The sequence below is a fragment of the Corvus moneduloides genome, chromosome 13 (assembly GCF_009650955.1).
Source record: "Corvus moneduloides isolate bCorMon1 chromosome 13, bCorMon1.pri, whole genome shotgun sequence".
In the NCBI taxonomy this organism is placed as follows: Eukaryota; Metazoa; Chordata; class Aves; order Passeriformes; family Corvidae; genus Corvus; species Corvus moneduloides.
Window position 1 is genome coordinate 17,816,881 of NC_045488.1, and position 24,369 is coordinate 17,841,249.

The following is a 24,369-nucleotide window of genomic DNA, read 5'->3' on the forward strand; positions in this document are numbered from 1 at the left end:
TGAAGGCCAGTCCTGTGCTAATTCTGTGAACAATGAGCTGTGTGTTCACAGCATTGAAGTGTGCCTCACACACTTCTGTCTCCCCAGAGCAGTTGACCAAGAGATCTCTTGACATAGTAGGAATAACTCTGTGAAAAATGTATGGATATATGGTATTTCCCAATTACTATGGTAAAGTACCAGGAATTTTTTTTCACCTTCAACTTGCTTTGAATTGAGGTTTTATTTCTCTTGCCAAGAATTTTATCTCCAGAGCATATGGAGGCTAAAACACAGTTTTCAGCCTGCAAGTCAAAGGGTACCAGTATCAACACTGGGAAACAAACAGACCCAAGAGAAGGGCAGGGCTGGAGGAGCCGCAAACCCAGGGAAGAGCTCTGACATTTCCTGTGCTCTCAGAGCACTTCAGCTTCTCTGCCTCTGTTTTTGAAGAGCTTGGGCTGAAAGCTGCTGCCTGTGAGTGCACAGCAGCATCGCTAATGATGTTCAGGACCATTGTGGTCAGCCTTTCTCTAAGAGCAAGAGAAAATACCCTAAGTGCTTCTTTCTTCTTCCCAGTGCTGGTTGCCATTTCACATAATGGCAAATATCATCCTATCTATTAATCTCTAAATTATAAAGGAAGTTCTAAATTATAAAGGACTTCTTACCTTGTACAGTATGTAACTGGTCATGGTGAGAGTAACAGCTAATGTTTTCTTGTTCTGCACAAATCATTTTTAGTGTTTGGTATACAAAGTTCCAGGCTTCAGGGAATGCCAGGTTCACAGTGCCCCCTCTAGCCATTAATACTTCCTTCCAAAATTTATTATTCTTTAATCTTTCCCATAACATATGAATTAGAGTCCCTAGTGGAAATTCCTCATTTTCCTGCATATATCATTTCAGGTTTTGAAATTCTACAGTACTGCCATAAGTGTAAGATTAATATGCCACCCTTCTATTCCTTTGAGCAAGAACCGGAACTTCACATTGCCACAAACCTTTTTTTAACTGTTCTGAGCCAAATTTCCATTTTTATGGGGTTAGCAGTAAGTCTCTTGCTTTGGGGGACTGCTGCAATTTATGATCATGCTTTAGGGAAAACTAAAGCTTGCCCTCCCCATAGGTACTCACTGTTTTGTAAGTGAAGAAAGTAGGATATTGGGAGAGGAACATGAAAAATTCTGGAGCTTCAGAGGGCTTCCCTTAAGATTATTCATAAGCTGTCTGAGAAGGCAAAGCAGGGCACTGGAAAGGATTTTGTCAGTTGTTCCTTGCAAGGCAGTCTGAGCTGGTTGGATGCTTTTAAACTCTAAGCCAGTTCCTTTGGTGATCATCTGTTAGTGCTCTAAGAGAACCCTGTTAGTGCAAAACAATAGATAAAAAATAGTTTATGGTTATTTTCAAATGCTGAAATGTATCTACTTTGAAGTCTACTCCTGGAAATCTTAAGTATCTTAAGTGCATGCCACTTCAACTTGGCTTCTCTCTAGGTGCCTCTTTCAGGCTTTGTGGTTCCCTGTGCACTGACCATCCAGGCAGGAATCAAAGGAATTAAACCTTAAGCAACACTTAGAGAAATGTGTGTGCAGTTAGTGGAGTTAGGCTCTTGTATTTCATAGCCACCAAATGGGTGGGGTAGAAACTGCTCACTCCCAGAAGGGCTGAGCCTACAGTCACGCCTGTGAGGTTGAAGTTGTCTCTCATCATTAATGTGAAGATGTGTGAAGACATTGCTGACAGGTAAAGGAACACAGAACTGGAATGTTTTCCACTGTCTAAGCATGCAGTCCTTTCATAATGATCCCTTTCATAAGCAGATGGTGCTTCCTGTGACAGCAGTGATGTGTTCTGCCCTCTGCCGCCATTCCAGCAGCTTGGTTTCTAAAGTATTAGAAGTCTTTTCCTAATTCTCAGATTACATTTGTTGCCAGTTCATAACAGTTTGTTCTTGAATCCTTTTGCTTAATTTATTCTTGTCTTGATGGTTGTTTTGGTGGCAGCCATATTCTTCCTTAGCCTTTTTATTTTAGACTCAGCAGATGTTGCTGTTTCACAGAAGCGGACCCAAGTTCCTCTGAGTCTGCTTCAGGCTGACTGTAACGAGCCAACTCAGATGTGGATCTGCTGATCCATACTCATTGAGAACAAGGTTGGAAAGAGCACTGAGAATCCCCAGGCCATCCTGTGCCCACAGCCACGCTGACACAGAGCTGTGCTGCATCCCAGCCATGCTCAAGTCAGCTCACAGTGCTCTTGCTGCATCATCTGCTCAAGTGAGGCCCAAAGCCCCCCATTTGTTGTCAGGATTTTGAGTTTCTGTCCCAGTAGCATCTGCTGATAATAGAGCTTGTTCCATATCCCAGATTTCTTTTTGCACAATGACTTCGACCACAGGTTGATTTCTTACTTAGAACCAGGCTGAAGCTGTTGCTCTGTTTTCTCTGCAAGCTGCCTTTACAGTTGCTCTCAAGATGGAATATCCATGTGCGCAGGCATCCATCCAGCCTCTACAGGGACTGGATGTGTATGTGAATTAACAGTGGTGTGAGTACTGCAGCTTGTGCTAATGTGGCAATCTGTTTTCAAACCAAAAGCAGGGGAAGTCTCCTGGAAAGTGCCAGCTGGCTACTCCTGGTTCCTGTTGAAACAGATGAAAGACCTGCCTCTTTAGAAACCTCCTAGTAAAGATTGTTTTCTGGAGGGAAGTTGGGGTAAGACATTACTCTGAGGACCCACTTCCTCAGTGGGAGGCTGCACAGCAGAAAAAATAACTTCCAGTTCAGAAAATTCAGCTTGGAGAGACAGAAGGCAGTACAACCAATAGCAATAAAAATATGAAATAAAACACTCTAATAATGAAATATTTCAAACAAAACCACCTTTTTAAGGCCTTTTCTTGTATGCAGGGGAGTTGCAGATCATTCACTGAAGGCACTGATGAAACAACTAAAAATCGCTGTTGAGGCATTATAGAGCTGAAAGAGATCTGCCTTGGGTAGAATGTCATTTATATGTTTCACCAAATTTATTAGGTTTTTATGGGGCCAAGAGAGAGAGATTGCGATGTTGTCTCTCGGGTCAGATGAGATTATATGGCACTGTACTCTAAATAGTTTATTACTCCCTGAACCATTGCAGTGTGTGTTTTGAGTCCTACAGGAAAAGAACAAGCAGATAACTTGGAAACCTTCATCAGACAAAATCCAGTGGGTTGTCAGACAGATCCTGACTGAGAACCACACGTTTTTTCAATAACAGGGATTTGGGCAGCAGGCAAAAGAGATGGGACTGCAGTGAACAGCCTTGCAGGAGTGGTTGGTTACAGTGCCAGGGGAGGTTGGGTTTATGTGAGATAGGTCAGAGTCTCAGCAGCCTTCCCAGTCAGATATTCCCTTCTGTGGAGTGAAAGCGCCGATCATGTTGGAGTCGGCCTCACTGTCCATTTGTGGTCTCTGCTGCCTCACCTCTTGGAGCTGTCAGCCCACACTGCTTGAGCAAACACTGCTCATGGATCACAGAGAACAGCCTGTTCTGCTCCTTCCTTCTCCTGCTCAGCAGAACTCAGCTGAATTCCTCCACAGTGCTGCTGTGGATCTCACTGCCTCCCATACTTTCACTTTGCAGGGAAGATTGTAGATCCATCCTTGTTTGCCACAGGTTTTCACATGGAGAAGAGCTGCCTCACTCTCCCCATTCTGCCTTCTCAGCTCACACCTTTTGGATCTTCATGACTAAATTTCCTGTCATCCAGATTTCCTTGGGGTCATTTGTATTGGGTGGATGTGGCACAGAGGGACATGGCTTAGTGGTGGGCTTGGCAGTGTTAGGTTTACTGGTGGACTCAATCTTAAAGGCCTTTTCCAAGAGAAAAGTTTCTATGATTCCTGCTGGTACATGTAGCAAGAGGATCCCAGTCACCATCCACAGACATTTTCCTAAGATTGCTGTTTTCATGGGAATTAAGAGGGAAATGCTTTTCCTTTCTACTTACTGCCAGTTTTTTAGTTTGATATAAATACCATATGGGCATCCTTATAGCTAAAGATGCAAAGTCTGTCTTCTGGAAAAGGAAGTGCAAGTTAACATTTCTGTATATTGGAGGAGATGGATTTATTTCTAGGAAAGGAGAAAAATTAAATCTGGGTCCTGAAAATTGCAAGGTGATAGAAATAAATTTTTTTTTTTAAGTTTCTAAAAACCCCATGGAAATTTTGAAGAATTAAGTATTTCTTAAGACAACTCCCTTTCTGCAGCTGAAAACACTGTGTAGAATGTAAATAATACAAGTGCTCTGCCCCTCTTGTAAAAGCTGCTCTTCCCTGCTTGCTCCTACAAACTTCCCATGTGCCACAAGCCGATCCTGATCCCATGGGATTCCCACTCCAAGCAGGGACTTAATCTTGGAATCCCCACAAGCACTTCAGCAGTGTTCTGTGTTACTGTGCACAACTGTGGCTTTGTGGGTACATTTTATATGCACACATAGGTGCTTTCAGTTGTGTATTTGTTGCACTCTTTGGAACTCCTTTTTTTTCAGCAATGTAGAATATAATGGGAGGTAACTGGAATTGTTTATAACCTTCAATGCCCAAAGCAGCTGAGACTCCCATATGACTCAGATGAGTTTGTTAATTGTCAGTTTGCTTTAATGTAATGATTCAGAAACGTAATCTGTTGTTGAAGTATTTATTCTGCTACTGTTATTTCATTACTCTTTATTGGTTTTTATTCATAAGAAACTACTCATGGTTAAATATATGTGTTTTATATTTACATACACATGCACATATGGATATATTTCTACATATATATTTAATTTATAGCTAAAAGATAAGCAGTGGTAAGCAATGACATTAATAAGGCCATCACAGAAGAGCATTAAAGTAGGCAGCTGGGAGCTCCCCCAGTCTTGTGTGCAAGTGGCCACACACAGGGCCAGGCCAGTCCAGAATTCTCCTCACAGCTCAAAAGGAGCAGGGGCAGTGCATTACTGGAGTTCCTCTGCAGGTGTTTGGCATTGTCCACTGCTGACATAAAGAGCAGCCTGGTTCTCCTTGCTAACTTGAACACAATGGATGGGTTTGGGAACAGTGCCCTGGTACATTCTGTCAGCTGTCAGACAGGCGGCAGGGCAGCAAATGTGTGCAGTCCTAAAGAAGCCTTGATTTGAGCCTTGTCTTTAAGACATGAAAAGAGAGTGAGTAACTTTTCCAGCTGTTTTCTGTCTTTGATGCAAAGTGTCTTGGCATTTGGAGAGACTGTACTGGGAGCACCCAGTTTGTGGCTTTTGCCAGGTGACGAGGAGGGTGACCCTCGTCCAGCCAGGGTGCTGTGCTGTTTTCCTCGTTTGTCTGCTTAGAACTGAACTCCAAGTTCAAGATGCTGAAAATGCCCTACCAGAAGTACAGCTACACAGGTATCCTCTGAAGGTTCCATGCCTGAACCAGAACCTGTGTCTGTACGGCTGGCAGGTTTGGTGGCACTGAGAGTATCAATTATGCATGATTGAAATGAAGTGTATTTTAGTAGCAGATAGCTGAAAAGCCTTGCAATGTATTCCTAATTCAGCAGCATCGCCTTGAGCTACTCTGAGGCTTCTTTTTTAAACTCAGACATTAGCACAAAGCACACCTCTGACTGCAGGCATTTAAAGATCAACAAGGGCCGAAAAAGCTTTTAAGATCCAATGAAACCAGGAAAACAACCACGTTGCCTTTCAGTGTCAGGTTAGATTGCCTTCTTATGAGTGCAGCTATTTCGGGTACAGAGTGCTTGGTGGTTTGGGTTTTGTTGTGTGAGGAAAGTGTTCCCCAGAAAACATCTGTTTCTTTCACCTGCAAACCGCAATGTGCTGTGATGAGGCAGGACTGTAGCCACAGAGGCCCAGGGGGACGAAGGAAATCTGGCTCAAAGGGATGAGCATGGGTTTCTGAAACATGGTATCAAAAAGAGCACTTAAAAGGAGAGAATGCTTTTAGAGCACAGATACACCGCAAACTGGGCAGGTCAGGTTGCTTGGAAGCCTGACATTCTCGAGGCCTGCCGATACTGTTTCTTAGCAGCAGTGTTTGCCTTCTGCTCAGAACAAGAGAATTTAATCTTCTTTTTCCACAACAGTGAAATGTTCAGCTTTTCCATAAGATAATAGTAAATTCCCTTGTCATCTGCAGCATCTAAAATCTATCCATGCAGTAGAGCTGTTGCTTTCCCTTCTGTGGTCACATCTTCATTTTTAACTTGCTGTTGTTGAAGTTCAGGTGTAGCTCTCCTGCATGTACTACAAGTTAAGTACTACACCCTTGATTTGTAGAACACTTTATAGTAGGTTTTAAGCCAACAAATAGTGTAATGTTAACATTATGCTGTATATTTATATGCATGTGTTACATACACCAAAATAACTCTTCATTCATTTGAAATGGAAAAAAAAAAGACATCTTAGAAGGTAGGGAATTACACATTAAAATCATACGTGGTGTCTCCCTTTCTTCTGTGGAGAAGGAGGTGACTTGGGGATGTCAGTGTACAGCAGGAATAAGTCTGCCTATGCTGGTGCCCTTGGTTCAGCCTGTCAGGATAAATACAAGGTTTTTTCTGTGTGCCCTGTGTAGGAGGGGAGGGCCCTGCTGACCAGGGAAAGGCCAGTGTTATGTTTGTCTCTACAGCAGCAAGGGGACAGGCCTGGGGAACTGGCCAGCCCCGCATCAGCCTCTGAAAAGATCACAGAGCACCTTTCCTTTGGAGCCCAAAATGCCTCATCTCCAGGCTGGTGCGCTAAAGGACTGTGACAAAGGATAATCCAATCCCTGTGTTGGCTGCAGCCACAGCGTGGATGGGGGTATAATGCATTGTGGCCTAAAAATCCAGAGCAGGTGGCTCTGGGCATGCAGGGAGAGGAAGGCCTGCCATGGGGTGGGATTCAGCCATTTAATTAAATAAATGGTCTTCTAAGGGCTGCCTTTTTGATCTTTCAGAGGATGACATGAATAATTACATCAGTCGATACTACAATGAGCCCAGCAGTGGTAAGTGTTGCTTGAAAACACAAACATGAGTGGTATTTTTGCATTGCATTGTGTGCTGTAAACCAGACAACACTGAGCAGTGGTGTAGATCTGTCCTGGAAGTGAAACCCACCACAGAGTCTCTGGGTTTGGTCTATGGAAGGGTGTGCTAACAGTAATTCTTCTGAAAGTTGAAGGGCCCCAAGTTTGCTCTTGCTGATGGCACTCAAGATGGTTTGGAGATGTGGGAGAGGTTAATTCCCTGTAGCTGGGTTGTCCAGCCCACAGAGCAGTTCAAATGGATCTGAAAATGAACAGCACGGACAAAACAAATGAAGAGAAAAAAAGTGGGGAGACAGCTTAGCCCAGCACCACGCTGGGAACCTTTCAGAAAGGTTAAACTGAATGGTGGGAAACCTCAGCAGCAGGGCTGTGACCTGAGGGCAGCCTTCAAATGGATGTTCCTGGCAGGCGTCCTGCTTAGCACAGGAGATTCCTGCCTGTGCTGGGGGCTCTGCCCATGGTGGGGGCTCTGCCCAGCCCTGCTGTGCAGCACTGGGGGCTCTGCCCATGGTGGGGGCTCTGCACAGGCCCAGTCCAGCCCAGCATGGGCTGGCTGTGCTCTGGCTGCTAGCACAGCAGGGCCAGAGGAGGCTGAGCGAGACATATTAAGGTATGTGTGATTTAGTGTAAACATACAGATATATAGATATAAAGACGTGTGAAAGGCTGTGTCTGTGTACATACCCAGATATTTTATTAAAATGCATATATTAAATATATAAAATACATTATGGAGTGTGAGAGGAGAGATGGTCAGAATATATGTGTATGTATTATAGAAATACATGTGTATGTGTTATAGGAATGAAAATATGTATCTCTGTATAATGTATTAAATATATTTATAATCCTGTATATACATCCACACACATGGAAATAGATTTATATGTAGCCAGAGCTACATAAAACAGAAGAGTTGTGTGTGTGAGTGTCTGGTTGTAAATCCAGCTGGGATCCAGGAGGATCCAGGCAGGCTGGAGAGGTGGGCTCCTGAATTCGCCCGGAGTTCAGCAGGGCCAGGGGAAGGTCCTGGTTCTGTGGGCACTCCCCAGCACAACACCGGACTGGGACCAAGGGATCAAGAGCAGCCCTGAGGACAAGGACCTGGAGCTCGCCGTGACCTGGCCACGCTTGCCTGCCCTGCTCAGGTGAGCCCCACCTGCAGAGCTTCCCCAGCTCCAGCTGATGTCAGCAGAACGTGGAGCTGCTGCAGCAAGTCCAGAGGAGGCCATGGAGCTGCCTGAGGGCTGGAGCTGCTCTGCTCTGGGGCCAGGCTGGGAGAGCTGCTGGGCTGAGGCCAGGCACAGCCTGCACAGAGAGGCCGGGACTGGTCCATCCCTGGCAGTGCCCAAGGCCAGGCTGGATGGGGCTGGAGCACCCTGGGATAATGGAAGGTGTCATGGCAGGGGTGGGACTGGATGGGCTGGAAGGTCCCTCCCAAGCCAAACCATTTTGTGACTCTAGGAATACATGGATATTGTACTGTTTATATGTACATTGTGTCATATATGTATGGGGGGGAGATACATATGCTTGGTAAAGACAGCTTCTGTATATCCGTTTATAGATTAGTATATGTGCATATGAATACATCTACAATATGTTCCTATATATTTAAAAATCTGAAAAGGCATTTGTACATGTTTGTGTCTATACATATATATTTTATATGCACTATAAAAATATGTGTGTGTGCATATATAGCTGTAATGTATTATGTATCTATAGCCATATCCATGCATAGAGAAATAAATACTTTATAAAGATAGGACTATGTATCTATACATAGTCTGTATAAAGATACATAAAGTGAGGCATATATGTGTGTATATATATGTCTATCCCATATATATAGGGATAGATACATACACATTTACTTATGTATAGATATGCGTGAGAGAAAGTATATTCATATTTTATATTTCTTAGGCAATATAGATCAAGGGTGTGTGAATGGCTATATATATGTATTTAATATGTATCATATGTATGACATATAACATGGATATATCTGTGTGTGTATCGTGTATAGGTATTATATTAGATCCCTATATACAAATTCCCCACACAGACACATACAGAGGGAAAAAAGTATGTCTATATATTTTATTTTAAAACATAATTACATATATTTTAGAAGTGTGTATGACTGTCTGCATATACGTATCTTTTAAATCTGTATTATGCATGTTATTGTGTGTATTTTTATATATAAAAGATATACTTGTTTTATATGAATATATAGGTATATCCTATATCTCTGTGTGTATAAATAAGGCTGTTTATGCATATATATGCAGACATACAAAGACAGGTAAAGATCTGTGTACTACATTGGTATTTTATACATGTATAAATATATGTAAAGATATATATATATATAGGGAGAGATATATGTGGGTAGGTATGTGAGAGCCACTTTAAATACATACATTTAATATTTTATTATTTATATTTTATATATTAGAAAAAATGTGTGTGTATAGACAGATGTATTATATATAGAATATGTGTACATATGTAGATATATTATGAAGGGGAAATGTAGATATATGCATAGAGACATTCCCTCTATAAATATGGATGTGTATATATAAAGCTGTGTATATGGGTATATAAAATCTCTCTATGTGTGTGTGAGAGAGAAAGCCTCATATGGATACATATCCATAGACAAATGAATTATACAGAGAGCTGTTTTAAAAATGTACACACATGCACACAGAGGTATACAGTATTGGTTTTATTTGTGTCTGTCTCTCTATATACATCCCCAAGCTATACAGGTCTATATCTATAAAGATGTATGGATCTGTACATAGGTGTAGGTGTATGTAAAAAGGAGGGAAAGGTGTGAGGGACCATGTCTGTGCATATACATGTATAGATAATGAGTGTGTGTGTTTACATACAGCAGTGATGTATTTCATATGTATATCCCTGTATATATATTCCACATGTGTCTACAAAGAGACTCATATATATATATGTGTAAGCATTAGAGCTATATACATTGTATACTATAGATGGGGCAGATATATATACATATTCCCCCATCTACATGGATAAATGTAGATACAAAAGAGGGGGGACACCCTGTATATATACCTATGTATTTTATAGAGAGCGAGCGAGTGTGTGTGTGTGTGTGTGTGTAGCGACAGAGAGATACATACACAGGTATATGGTACTGTTTAGATGTATATCCCTGTAATATACATTGAGAGACATTAAAAGGGGGGGGTGTACATACAATTTTGTGTGTATAATTGATGTCATGTATTATGTATTATATATGTATATCCGTATATATGCAGTCCCTGTGTATATAGAGACAAATTTGTACATGTGCGGTATGTATGTGTGTGTATGTATATATATATGGGGGGGGGGGTGTTCTATTTAAGGACAGCAGACTGTATTTAAAGGGAGTATTGTGTGTTCCGTGTATCAAATGTCCATATGTCTGTATGCTGTATTTTACAGGGGACTCTTCATATATACACACACTGCCTGTATCACTACAGATTGTGTATGATGTGTGTGAGAGACTGTGTGTGTGTGTGTGTGTATGTATGTATATATGGTGAGCAGGTATATAGAGGCATATCCTATTTACTTATAGATGTGTATGTGTGTGTATATATATATATACACACACATCCCTTGATAATAGCCCCCATTATACAGACAGTGATAAAGATATATGTGAGTTTTCAAGTAAAGGTACAATTTAATTTGTATTTTTTTTATATATATTTATACATATATATTATGTACATGCATCTTATAAATATAGAGAGAGAGAGGTGGGATCTTTTTTATTTAGTAATAATTACATATATTTAAGGGGTGGGCTATGTACTATAGTGAATATATGTGTGTGTATATATACATATATATGTGTGTGTGTGTGTAAAATACTCTGTATGGAGCTCACGTATGCACATATTGCCCATATCTGTAGGGAGAAATCTAAAGATTATGTGTATGTAAAAGAGAGAGGGGAAGAGAGACTATATTTATACAGCTATCTATTCTATAGAGTATGTATGTGCATCTATATACAGGTGTACAGCACTATTTGTACATTTCTCTCTATATATCCCCTTAAACACATGAAGATCTCTAGAAAGGTGTATGTATGTGTATACACACACACATCTCATTGTCTATGGATAATACCTATTACATATAACATGCATGTGTCTCTGGGTGTGCTTGGGTGTATAGGTATAATGTATATCCCGATATATACGTTGTCCATGTACATACACACGGTGACAAGTCCGTGCATTTATACAGAAAGGTAAGGCTGTGCATGTGCAAGTGATACTTGTATGGAACAAAGAGGGGACTATGCAGTGTATTTATAAAATGCCTGCATATTCATAGGTACAGTGTATTATTATGGGGGGACCGTATACTACAGTGTGTGTGTGCATGTATATGTAATGTGTTATATAGATACACACATACTCCCCATATCTATATGGAGAAATCTATGCAGATTTAGGTTATATATGTATTTAAATTGGGGCAGCTGCATATATATATAGGTGCACATTGTATTATACACAGATGTATATCCCTATATATACATCCCCATAATAAACTTTGCTATCTATAAAAAGTTGTATGTATATATTGTAAAACATGTATGAAGGTTGGGGGTGTCATGTATAGATATAGTGTTATATATGTATTATTTGATACACATTATATATATATCCCTGTATATACATTCCAGATTTATATACACACACCAGAAGACATAAGTATTTATACACAAAGGTAAGCATACCTGTATGTAAGTGCATACATTCTATTCAAAGAGGGACAATTATGTTTTCAAAGGTGGGAGGACAACAACTATGTCCTATAGATAGTACATGTATATGTTTTGATATATCTATGCACACATGTACACATACACACACAGATATGTATGTAGAAAATGTCTGTATCATATGTATAGGTCTAGTGTATTACATATGGGGCTTGTATGTATGTATATGCACAGAGACAGCTCTTCCCCATATCTCTATGGTTAAATCTAGATATAAAGATTAGGTATGTATAAAATTAGGTGGGTGAGAGACTGTGTAGATACACCTATGTATTATATATGTGTGTGTCTGTACAGGTATAGAGAGAGGTACGTGGTATTATATATTTTTATATATATATCTCTCTATAGATCCCCATAATGTACTGGGAAAGCTATAAAAAGGGTACATGTATATGTGTGTGTGTGTATATATATATATATATATATATATATATATATATATATATAACATAGATGTATATATACATTAAAAGACTATAAGGGGGGAGGAGATGTTCATGTATAGGTAAAATGTATTCTGCACATCCCTATAACTATGTTTGGAAGCTATACACACACACTGAGAAATCTATGTATTTATATATAAAGGTAAGTACATGTGTGTGAAAGCACAGGTGTGTTCTATTTATAATAATTATATGTATTTAAAGGTGAGATGTATTAATAGTCTCTATATCCTGTGTTATGTAGAATCTCCATGTAGTTTAAGTCTAAAGATGTGTATATAAATAGCTATGTAAATACAAAGGGAGGTGTGTTCATGTATAGGTAGGTATCATCTCTTACATATATATCTATCCAATAAATACATATACACGTACAGAGAAATATGTATGCATTTCTACAGAAAGGTAAAGGTGTTGTATATATTTTATGTAATGGTAGGTAACTATGTCTTTCGAGGGGGCACTGTATCTTGTGTGTGTATAACAGAAGGTCTGTGTATAATGTATTCTATATGGGCCTCATACAGACAGTTCCTCATCTCTATATATAAAGATCATGTGTACATAAAAGGGGGGGGAGGAGAGACTGCATCTCTACGCCGGTGTATTTTATGTAATAAATGTGTGTGCTCATGTATGTATATTCAGGTATATGGCATTATGTATAGCTGTGTATCCCTGCCTTAACATCCCCAGTGTATATAGAAGGAGATAGATAAAAGGCATATGTGCATAATTTAAAGATGTCTTGATAGGGTGGGGGTTGTTAATGTGTAGGTAAGTGTGTATCTATTTATGTATATCCCTATGGGTATATACACACACATATAGAAAAATGAGTACAATATGGGGGATTGTATGCTGTTGTAGCAGTACCTAATTCCAGATATTTAAAGGGAGGGAATATGGCCTATAGGTACTTATTGCCTGTCCATGTACACAGGCACAATGCATACATACATACCCCTTTAGCTATATGACTAAACCTCTAGGTGTTCCTGTTTGGGTGTGACTGTATATACACACACATATTTAGGCATACAGTGTAAGTTACAGCTGTGTATCCCTCTACAGCTGCTCCCCCTTGAACAAACAGAGATAGGCATAGAGAAGGCTGTTCCTGTTACTGTATACATAAATATATGAATGTATTAAAGGGGGACTGTGTAGTGTAGTGTGTGTGTGTGTCTCAAATGGCTTTGTGTACATAGATACAGGTACAAAGCATTACACATGAACTTGCTATGGCTCTCTATACACCTCTCTAGCCACTCACCACTGTCCCTGCCCGCATGGGCTCTCAGCTGCTCTGTGCTCTGTCCCTGCAGACAGCGGAGTCCCTGAGGCCGCCATCTGCATCGTGACCACGGCCGCCATTGACGTGCACCAGCCCAACATCTCCTCGGAGCTGTTCACGGTGGAGGTGCCACTGCGCCTGGGCAGCACCGGGACCTCTGCCAGCATCACGTCAGGCAGCGCCTCACGCTCCACCGTCAGCTCGGGCACACGGGGCTGCAGCGAGAGCAGCCAGACCCTGGGCTCGTCCCCAGACTGCAGCACGGCCTGCGAGGAGCCGGCCGAGGCCGGCGCGGGACCACAGCCAGAGCTGGTGCCCACCCGGCAGCGCGTGGCCCACGCTGTGGTGCAGGAGCTGCTCTCGTCCCTGTCAGAAGAAGCCTGCTTGGCGCAGAAGGGGCTGGATCCTGTCAACCTGAAGCTGCCCAGCCCAGCGGGCTCAGTGGGGACCAGCCCCGACCTGGGCCACCGGCTCAGTGTCTACAACCGCAGGAACCAGGAGAGTCTTGATGTCTTCCAGCTCAAGCCACTCCTTGACTGCCCCCAGGGTGCCCCAATGATTGAGGAGAAATATGGGGCCCTGGGGCCCCCAGAGCCACGGCTGGGCAGGGTTCCTGAGGCATAGGGCCAGCCTGGGGGATAGGGACTCCTGTGGGGAATACACTCTCCATGCTGGCCCACGAGGTTACCACAGGTGAGGTGGCAGTGCTGAAGGCAACCTGCGGCATCTCCTGCAATGGCCACCAGCCCAGGGCAAGGCCAGCGGCACCTCTGCTCGCCAGTGTCTGTGGAACGTGACCTCCTGCCCTGCCACCAGCTCTGGGCCAACTGAGACCTACAGTGGCCATCTGGGAACAATGGACCTTCCAGCAGTTTTAGGCCAATATGGACCCACAGTGCCTGGAGAGACAAACAGACTGTGCCGGAAACACTATGAACCTTTCACCAGTCCAGGGCCAGCAGAGCCCCATAGTGCCCAGGGGCAGGACAGAGCTGCTGGACAGCTTGGGCCCAGCCTGGCTCCCCAGCCTGACCCTACCCAGGGGCTGAGCACAGCTGGGAGGGGTGTGGAGATGGGAATAAAAATTGACAGACACATACTGCCTCCTGCCTTGTATCGCTCTTGCCTTCTTCTCTTACCTGCCTTCCCTGTCTTGCTTTCTTCCACCCCACCACTCCACGTGCCATGCAGTTGACCACCAAAAAAAACCCCAACAAAACCAAAAACCAACCATCCCAACACCACAGTGACCAACCCCACCTCTTTCCAGTAAAATCCTTTATTTGCCCTTACTCCACAGCGCCAGGTCCCATCACCAGCACTCACTTCTTCTTCAGGAGCTCCGTCATCTCTGGCACTGCCTGCAAACACGAGTGCCAGGGTAGTGCATGTTCCCCTCTGACCCCCTCAAACTCACCCCTGTGCAGTTTCCAGCCCTGCAATTATACTGCCCACCCTCCCACCCAGCACACCACTCCAGGGGCTGTGGGTCACCCCAGCTCACAGCACTCCCCACTTCTCTCCTGCTGAATAAAGCCTCTTAATTATTTAAGAGAGTTACATTTCCATTAGGTGGAAATAATGCATTCGTACAAAATTTATTAAGGAAATTGTCTACATCGTGTTTCTTCAGAATGTGACTTTGTCTCTGGCTTACAAAGAGGCCCGTGCTCACCACGGAGCCAGCAGGCATCATTTCAGGAATGGCATTAAGTGCTGGCAGGGCTTCTGCCTGTGCCTCCATAGAGCCACGACACTCCTGCCACTCACACGTGTGGCCATGCACAGGCAGTGACACACAGGCCCTGGGGCAGGGCTGGCTCACGGCTTGGGGCTCCAGAGGGAACTGCAAGCTCCTCCTGGGCACTGGTCAGTGAGGCAGCAAGCCCAAGCAGAAAAAATCACGCCTCCTGCCAACTCTGTACTTCCAAACTTTATGAAGCTTAAAAATACATGCAGGAACCTATGTGCGGTTATTTCCAAAATGGGTCAACCTCAGGAAACCAGAATCAAGGCAGGCTGGCTGTGACAGCCCCCCCAACACAACCTACTTGCAGGGATTCAATTTTAAGCATGTAAATCATGACATCAGAAAGCAAATTTTTAAACAACCCAAAGGAAACACCCTCACACAGACATTGTCAACACTCGTTAGATTATATTACGTAAGCTCCTGTCAGCTCTTCCAAAGTTATACTGCACATCAAGTTTAGCCTCACCTGAAATAAGTCTGCTACCAGTCCATAGTCTGCCACTTGGAAAATTGGAGCTTCTGGATCCTTATTAATAGCAACAATGGTCTGCAAGCAAAGTTAAAGCACCATATGAATCTAGATATTGATCATCCTCTGGGGCTGGATTACAGTGCCAGGTCTTAGCCAGGAAACGGGCTATATTCTCTCCAAGCCCCAAGAAACAGATTTATCTGGGTATTTAATATTTTTCCATCTCAAAAACAAACATCTCCCCCTTCCACATATACCACAGTCCCCCTGAAAAAAAAACCAAACCCCTCCCTTCCCTGCTCATCCTACACATCTCTGCCATCCTTCCCTGTTGAAAAGCTTAGAAAAAAATTACTACAAAGGATTATCTGCGCATTCTAAACTGCACCACTGCAGAACTAACCTGGAGGCAGCAGTTAAAAGCACAGTAAAGCCCTGCCCAGAGGCCTCTCTTCTTAAAATGGGATATGCAGCATTTAGTTTGTCAGACAGTAGAAAACAGCACAACAAATCCCAACACAGTGATCCAGAAAGGGTCTTGGTTTAAACTCTGCCATACAGGTAAATCATCTTGTAACAGCCTGTGAAAACTTCCAGCAAAATAAGCACAGGTGGGTGTCCACATCAAAATCTGCAACAGGATGGGGAGCACTCCACAGAGGGAGGGTAAAGAATCCTGAAGCAAACCCATCAGCTCACAGAAGGAGCCTTATACCAAGCAGGAGCCCAAAGCACAGCACTGGGGCAGTTCTGCCTGCCCGCCTCCACGCTGCCACTGCAGACAATGACTTGGGGCAGTTCCACCCCAACGGGCAGCTGAGGCACTTACCTGCCACACCCAGGGAGCCACACCATGTGTGTTTTACTGCTTCCACTGAAAGTCCAACAAAATTAATAGCTTGGTGAGCATGGGCCTAGTGGCAGTAACTCAAAGAGAAAAGTTTACAAATCCTGTGGTTTTAGGCCCACAGAAATGTTATTTCTTGGTAGGCCATTTGTCCCCTGAGAGTCCCTGTAAAGGACCCCATCAGATGTGCAGGCAGTACCCACAGCAGAGTACTGCCCTTGCCCTCTGGCCAGCTCACAGCCAAGGACCTGCAAGTGCTGCAGCAATGCTGCCCTTGAAATGTTCTCCCCATAGGTTTATTGGTTTTATTTCAGTTACCCTTGTTTGCAAATACAAGCCTCCCCTGACAAGCTGCAGTGCAGGAGGAAAATCCAGGCTGTGATCCCCAAGAATACTGGCCCAGTAAAGACTTTCTCTGACCCTACTGAGGCCTTGCCATGCCTTGCAGAATTATCCACAGGGGCTGATGCTGAGGCCCAGCCAAGGCCAGCAGTCAGTGAAACCACAGGGGCTGCCAGCTCTGTCCTTAGCACAAAAATAATTAACACTAGTTGCTTGCAAAGCTGTCTGATGTTTTGGTTTGGCAGCCTAGCCCTTCCTCTGCCTCCTTTAGCTGAAGTAACTTCAGTGAGATTTGCTTCCCTACCTCATTGCTAACTCAGGTAAGCAGCAAAAGCATCACCTTGCTCACAACAGAACTTTGTGAGTTAAAGCTCTGAATAAGAAAAGATAGGGGAACTCTCATGAGGGAATTAGAAATAAGGAAAAATTCTTTCTCCAGGTCTCCTCAAAAGCTGCATTTTCTACCTTGCTGTAAAAGAACAAATAAATTATACATTTCACTTAGTAGAAAGCATCTGACTGCTTTGGAAAACATATCCTGAAGTGTACAAGTTCACAATGCCAGATTATTCAGAGTGCCGAGAGAGGACAGGAGACGCTCCAGAGAGCTCCCATGGCTGCCTAAGTCTTTTCCATAACTATCCCACCTAAATGCTTTAGCTGAAAGGAAGGCAGAACACATTCCAAATACCAGTAACTAAATCTGAATTTTACAACACTTACACTAAAAAAACGGTGAGATATGGGAGAAATTGAAGGGTTAAATATGCATCTCATATCAACAAATCTAATCTGTCCTTATTTCTTATAGCAGAATACCTCAAAATATCAAACATGCCATTGGAAAAGCCATAAAAGCAGAGGTTTTACTGTTAGGATAGCACTGCTCAATATTTTTCTGTCAAAGGAAATTTTGGCACTTCAAGTCAGAGGTTCCCAGTGTTGCTGGCAGTCTAAACTGAGATAAGGCAGCAGATAAACACAAAGAGGGCCACATCAAGTCTTATGCAGCTTTCAATACCCAGTTTTCGGCCAGTGGCTGCTACTCATCCCACCTGCCCATCTCCTCACTGACCCAAGGGCACAGCTGGAGACTGAACTCCTCCAAACAAAGCCACTTGTGCCACTGTGGCCCAGCAGTGTCCAGAGGAGCCGAGGTGGCCATGGCAGCAGTGCTGCGCCTGGACTCTCCCTCTGCTGCACTGCAAGCAGGAGACACTGTGGCAACACTGTTCTACTAAAGCCCTTGGGAATACACTGCTACAATTCCCACCTCTCAATAGTGACCTTCACCCCTGCCCATCATTCACCCTTAAAATTTTGAATTTTGGTTGTTTTTTCTCCACTGCATCAACTAATGCTAACACCACTCAAGTCCCTGCTTTTAGAAAGGGTATCATCACCCCCCGCCCCCAAAATATTTAAATAATACATGAGGAAAAAAAAAAGGTAAGAAAGCAGAGATCATCCTACCACACAGGCTGGCTTGTGAGGACAATTACCAGTCACAAACTCACTGGTTAAACACGAGAAACTACCTACAAAGTTTTGCAACCCTTTTCCTCAGCTTTATAAACTATTCAAAGTTGTGGCTTGGTTAAGGTCATTCCCTGAAAATAGAAAAAAAAAATACATACCCTTTTAAAAAATTATTGTGGGAGGCAGGACCTCCAGTTTTTGATGTCTGGCATTTGATAGTATCAATCAGCAGCTAACTATGCTCCTCTTTCCAAACACTGCACTGTGGACCAAACTGGCAATTCCAATTTTGGATTATTTGCTTTGGCAACTAACGAGTTAAACCTTTTAAAGTTTTACTGCCGTTTTATAGCAGGTTTCCATTTGAATGGCTAAATGCAGGAATGTCAGAGACATCTTTTACTTTATGGAATAGTAAGTTCATAATTCAAATTGCACATTGTTATGCATGAATTAATATGTCATAGTCTGGAATAAAGGCAAATGGAACAATTGTATAGAATTCAGGCGTATGTGCTTCGGGTTGGGGTTTTTTTAAACAAAGTCAATTAGCTGCTTCCACTGATCACTTTGGGTTGTAGTGCAAAGGTTCTTCTACTGTGTGAGATGTTTTGGCACAGTATCTGGTTTTTTTGTCAAAAAGTGTTTTAAAGCAGCACAAAAGTAGGAAAACCATCTAAAGCACTGATGCAAAAGCAAGGGAGTCAACTAATTTCCTTCCTCAAAAATCTTTTCTAGTACATCCACCTTTACATACCTTGCTGTCTTTCATTCCAGCCAAGTGTTGGATTGCTCCAGATATTCCTACAGCAATATAAAGTTCCTAGAACAAAACAAGAGAGAGAAATTTTTGGTACCCACACCATAGTCTCAGTAAACTCTCACAAACCTTAATCCAAATCAATTACATGCAGCAGTTTTTGCATTACAGTAGTTTTCAATACTAAAGGCAGCTGACGATGCAATGATGCAATCCTGGGGATGCAATGTGACTGCAAAAGGAGAGTCCCAAAGGAGCATCTGGCAAAGACAGATGAGGGGGGAAAAAAATAAACGAAGTCTGCATCAAAAACATATAACAGTGCTCAGCTGAAGGACAAGGCAATCCATGTTATCCATGACCCTGGAGATTCCCAGTGCAAGTATTAAGCAAGATAACCAACAGATGGATAATGCAGTTGTCCGAAGAGCAAACCAAAACTTTTGTCCAAAGCCCCTCAGAGGCTTTAAGACAGAATGCACAAAGCTGAAATTCGGGTGTTAAACTTTGAAAAGTTTCCTATGGAGCAGGATAAAGCTTTGAGGTACCCAAGTGGGCTGGTGCACTGCACACCTGCATTTTCTGTTCCTTACCCCAACCCTCCATGTCCACATGGCCTGAAGCGTTCCTTCCCCGCTCACTGTCCCCTCCCACACAGGATGAGTACAGAAGGTTACACCAGGTACACCAACATCTTTACACTTTGAGGTTCCCAGTTTCACATCTCCAAAGAGTCTTACATTCAAAAGAGATGAAAATTTATAGGCAAATAAATCTGTATCAGCTGTTTTATTCACAGCTGAAAAGTATTACTTCTCCTTGGGCTGAAAGTCATCCATTCTATCATCTATCCAAAACCAAGTGTAATTCAGCTCCCTGACAGTTTTTCCAGCACCACAAGTCCAAGCAGCAGTCAGAGCTGTACTCTTTAGCTAACTAATATTACAGAAGAAAACTAAAGAAAGTATTTTTCATCAACTGATTCAGTAACAGAAATTAACACAAATTTAGTTAGGGGCTCATCTGTCAAAAGCAATCAAAAGGTGGTACTTCACACATGCTTAGAAAAGACACAACCTCAAATACTAACAGAATTTCTCTTTTAAAAATACCAAGGATACTCCATATCTAAGAAAATACAAGTATAATTTAATTCAATAAATAATTCTCGGGGGCCAGGGAGGGTAAGAGGGTCAAAAACAATCTTACCACTGTGCAGCTGAAACTGCATTACAGTTAAGTGGCTTTTAGCATGGCAGAGGTAAGCCCAGCTGTGGGATATGCACAGACCTACAGAGGAGAGTGGCAAACAAAGGTGTTCAAACACAGACCCACAGAGGCTTCTGCCATACAAGCCTCAGAGTCATTACATCAATTAAAAAAAAGAAGACGATTGCTTTCTGATGTTTCTACAGCTAGAGACTCTGCTCATTATATTGTTTTTTAAATAGGAATAAATAAATGAAATTTATGAAGTTTTTCTATATTCTTATACAAAAATTCTCCTGTAAAAACTGAAAGGAAGGGGAAATACAGCAGGAACAAAGTATTTCCTATCAAAAAGGCTTCCTTTGAAATTGAAACACGGAATCTAGTCCATGTACTTCCACAAAACCACACAGCTGGTGAACACACTCAGAAACTCCTTGGCCTCAAGTAGGCTTTTACCAAGTGGATTACTACTGGAGGTCAATCCATTTTAACCACAGCTGCGATGTAACATAATATGTCCACATTAGAACTCATGGTAAGAACGCAGTATTTTAATTACACCAAGTAAAAGAACAGATGTTACAGGAGAAATTATTCTAACATCATGCTGTCTTTAATACAAGCTTTTTTAAAGACACATTACTGTAATTTGATTTTTTTTAGAGCAATTCATTAAGTGCCAGTCATCCAGACTACCAGATACTCTTATCAGTCTGCTTAACATTGTGAAGTTCAGTCTTTGGAAAGAATCCAGCTAACCAGGAGCCAGATGCCTATGAATATATTCTTTAAAATATCTAGGAAAGACAAGGATGTTTCATTAGAAGGACATTTGTAAATCACCAGGCTTGTCTAAAAGTATTTATTAGGCATCTAGGCCATGGCCTTCTAGATTATGTGCTTTTGGCTCCCTGGTTCAGACAACTGGTCCTTTCAGTCAGCTCTAACCCTGATGGGAGATCACCTCAGCAATGTTTTCATACAGAGAACACACAGGACAGCAGGGTTCTTATCAACAGTTCTATGCTGTAAAAGATTTGACTGCTTAAATACTAGTTTTAGTCTATTCTGCAGTTCAGTAGAAGGGACCCAAAGGATCCACAATGTCTAAATGACAAAGCTTCAGGTCTGTTCACTGCTGTCCATGAAGAGAATTCAACTGGTCATCCAGAGAGGATATAAAGCATTGAGAAATTCAAATCCTTATTTATTTTCAGAGTAGTAACCTTGTTTTGATGTTTTCCCTGAAATCACTAACTTCTATCAGGCCTTTTGCTGAGTCCTGTCATTGCTGTGTCAAAGTCCCAGGTCAGGACTGTAGCCCCAAGCCCCGTAAAGCAAGTGAGGGAGGGAAGCAGAAAGCAGATGGGTAACCCAGGGCAGAGTCCCTTCCAGAGTGTGCTAGGCCATGGCTGCCATGGCAGCACAGAGCACAGCAAGCTCTGCAAGGAGCTCTTGGTCCTTCAGAGCTCATCTGTGCAGGAGACCCACAGCAAGGCACAGAACAGATGAATCAGTCTGGGTCGCACCTCTCAGGGGCCAGACATGGCTCTACACCAACTTCAAGTTCCAGCTTTCTGGAACCCTGGAAGTTGCTCTAATTACTGCTGTCAGGCAGCTGATCCACAGCCCACAATTACAGGCACTTAGAGCAAAGTTCAGGACATGGAGTAGCATTTATCAACTCCCTAGTGTTGGGCACAGGCAGATTTTTACTGAAGGGCTGCTGCCAGCACTGTGCCACACAAGAACGGGCAACAAAACATCACACACTTTCCAGACCAAAAGGTTCACAGCACTGTGAACAAATGAAGTGCCAAAAGCAACTGAAGTCAAGGAAGCGAAAGTTTTGGTGGTATAAGAACATGACATCAGGTTAGAAAATTGCCTTGGCTCTCAGTAACTTCATTTCACACAGGAAATACTGTACATACATCACAGCCATGCCACAAATATTTTTATGAAGTTGCTGGCAGACATCAGCACAGGGAAAGGACACCAGAGAAGAGTGCTGATGGCAAGGAGGAGCAGGATGGAGGGAACACATGGCACAGGACACTGAATGCACCAAACAGCCTAAGACTGTACAAAGCAGAGGACAAGGAGGCACCATGAGGAAGTACCAACACTCCAGATCTGCTGCTGCTGGAAGGGCTCGGTACATCAGTAGTGGGCAGATGTGAAGGGGGGCACCAGCACCCACAAGGCTCCTCACAAGGGCTACAGCAGCAATGTGACTCTGCCAGCAAACTGGCAGAAAGGCCAAGAGAGCTTTAATTTGTCCTGCCAGACAGAGACCTCCAAGTTTATAAGCACAGATTTGCATCACAACCACCCCAAAAAAGCCCAACAACTCCAACTCCCAAATTTATCCTATTCAAAGTCAAGATTCCAAATCAAAAATCCACCTTCTCAGTTGCTAGATAAAATATTCATCTAGACTTACATTTTTTCAACAAAAATGACCATGGTACGTCTTATAGAGTCATTACATGCTAATCATTAAAATGAAAAAAATCCTCCTTAGCTATTCCCTAAACTCTATTTCTGCTTCAGACATACCCAACTCGTATACTGGCAGACTTCACAAGCACAAATTTGCACATCTGGCTCCAGAATCCATACAGCCAGTTACATGCTGTTTGGATTAATGCACAAGAGTGCCGCATGGGGGTGATTGTAATTACCAACATGCCAATGCAGTTATGTTCCTGTGCATACAGACTCTTCCAATTATTTACAGAATAATTTGTGGCATATGATATTACTTCATTTATACTTACGAGAATATTTAAATATGCCTTAGGCTGCCTTGAGGCAGTTAAGGGACATTTGCTTAAGAGAACTACAAGAACACTTTTTATTTCAACTCCCAGTGCCTCTGAATGGTGCTGTGACAGACCACAGTGCAGCCACAGGTGCCCCACAAGCTGAGGTAGCTACTTTGCAAGCATGTTGTCAGCTGCTATTGATTTTTATGACAATTTTTGAATTATGCTGAAAACCTCCAACACACATCAATTTATCATCCTACCAATGGCATGCTTTTAAACAGGCCAGTTTAATAAACCCCTCTGGCACATGCACTATTTTTAAAGGCAGCTCAGATATTTTATTTTCTTTGCAAGAGTGAAAGGACAATGAAATTAGAAATCTTTGTGATCAAAATTGCTTTGTACAAGAGATTCCTTCCAATTACAAGCTATTAACCCAATAAAATATTTTCTGGCTTGACAGTAGTTCATCTCTATTACACTGTGTATCACACACTTCTCCAGTATATACTGCTTTGATGCAGCTGAACACATCCTATTCAAGAAGCAAACGTTACTAAACTAGAGCCCAGCTACAGTTTCTTTTTCGCTTTAAGAACCTTTGATCAGCCAAGCTATGTAATTACTCTTCAGCATGGTTAGGGTGTCTGCTGGAGTGCAGGGCCATACAGCATTTTTTTCCCCTCTCTCCAGGGAAAAACACATCAATTGCTTTCAGCTAAATGCACTCACATATGAATATTTTAGTACAATTTAATGTTTCTGCACCAACCCCAAAGGAGCAGAGCATCAATTTGTGAACATAGTTTTCTTGGAGTTAAAAGCTACACTGGATAATGCAGGATGAAAGGGGTTGTCAATCCTTAGCTTTTTAGCAAGTCAGAGAAAGACAGTCTGTAAATTCAGTCCCAGCTGCATCTCTAAAGTTTGCCACCATAAAGCTACTTTTCAACAACAGTGAATTATCAGAGGAGATATTCCAAAAACAATTTCCTAAGCACAGCTGGTTTTCCCATTGCTATTCCCATCTGTTACCTACCTTACAGGCCCAACCATTTATACCATGCAAAGTGCACCTGCTGG

At 42.5% G+C, this 24,369-nt stretch overlaps 2 protein-coding genes across 15 annotated transcripts in view; one reads left to right on the forward strand and one right to left on the reverse strand.

The window, feature by feature from the left end:
• TMEM266 (transmembrane protein 266) overlaps window positions 1–14,763 on the forward strand; it is an 84,969-nt gene extending 70,206 nt beyond the window's left edge. For 6 of the 9 annotated variants that reach the window (XM_032123239.1, XM_032123236.1, XM_032123238.1 and 3 more), the window contains 2 exons: window positions 6,960–7,010; window positions 13,679–14,763. In XM_032123239.1, the coding sequence (XP_031979130.1) occupies window positions 6,960–7,010; window positions 13,679–14,271 (644 nt within the window). In that variant the 3' untranslated portion in view covers window positions 14,272–14,763. Of the gene's footprint in view, window positions 1–6,959; window positions 7,011–11,802; window positions 12,992–13,678 lie in introns of those variants that run through there. The other 3 variants (XM_032123240.1, XM_032123241.1, XM_032123242.1) reach the window with 2 other exon arrangements.
• Window positions 1–24,369, reverse strand: part of ETFA (electron transfer flavoprotein subunit alpha) — a 56,134-nt gene that overhangs the window by 2,045 nt on the left and 29,720 nt on the right. For 3 of the 6 annotated variants that reach the window (XR_004242841.1, XR_004242843.1, XR_004242842.1), the window contains exons 10-12: window positions 19,298–19,363; window positions 15,867–15,947; window positions 1,117–1,341 (exon numbers count right to left, since the gene is read on the reverse strand). Coding sequence is in view for 3 of the 6 variants with exons in the window: in XM_032123248.1 (XP_031979139.1) it covers window positions 1,288–1,341; window positions 15,867–15,947; window positions 19,298–19,363 (201 nt within the window). In the remaining 3 variants the exon portion in view is untranslated. Of the gene's footprint in view, window positions 1–204; window positions 1,342–14,905; window positions 15,009–15,866; window positions 15,948–19,297; window positions 19,364–24,369 lie in introns of those variants that run through there. The other 3 variants (XM_032123249.1, XM_032123250.1, XM_032123248.1) reach the window with 2 other exon arrangements.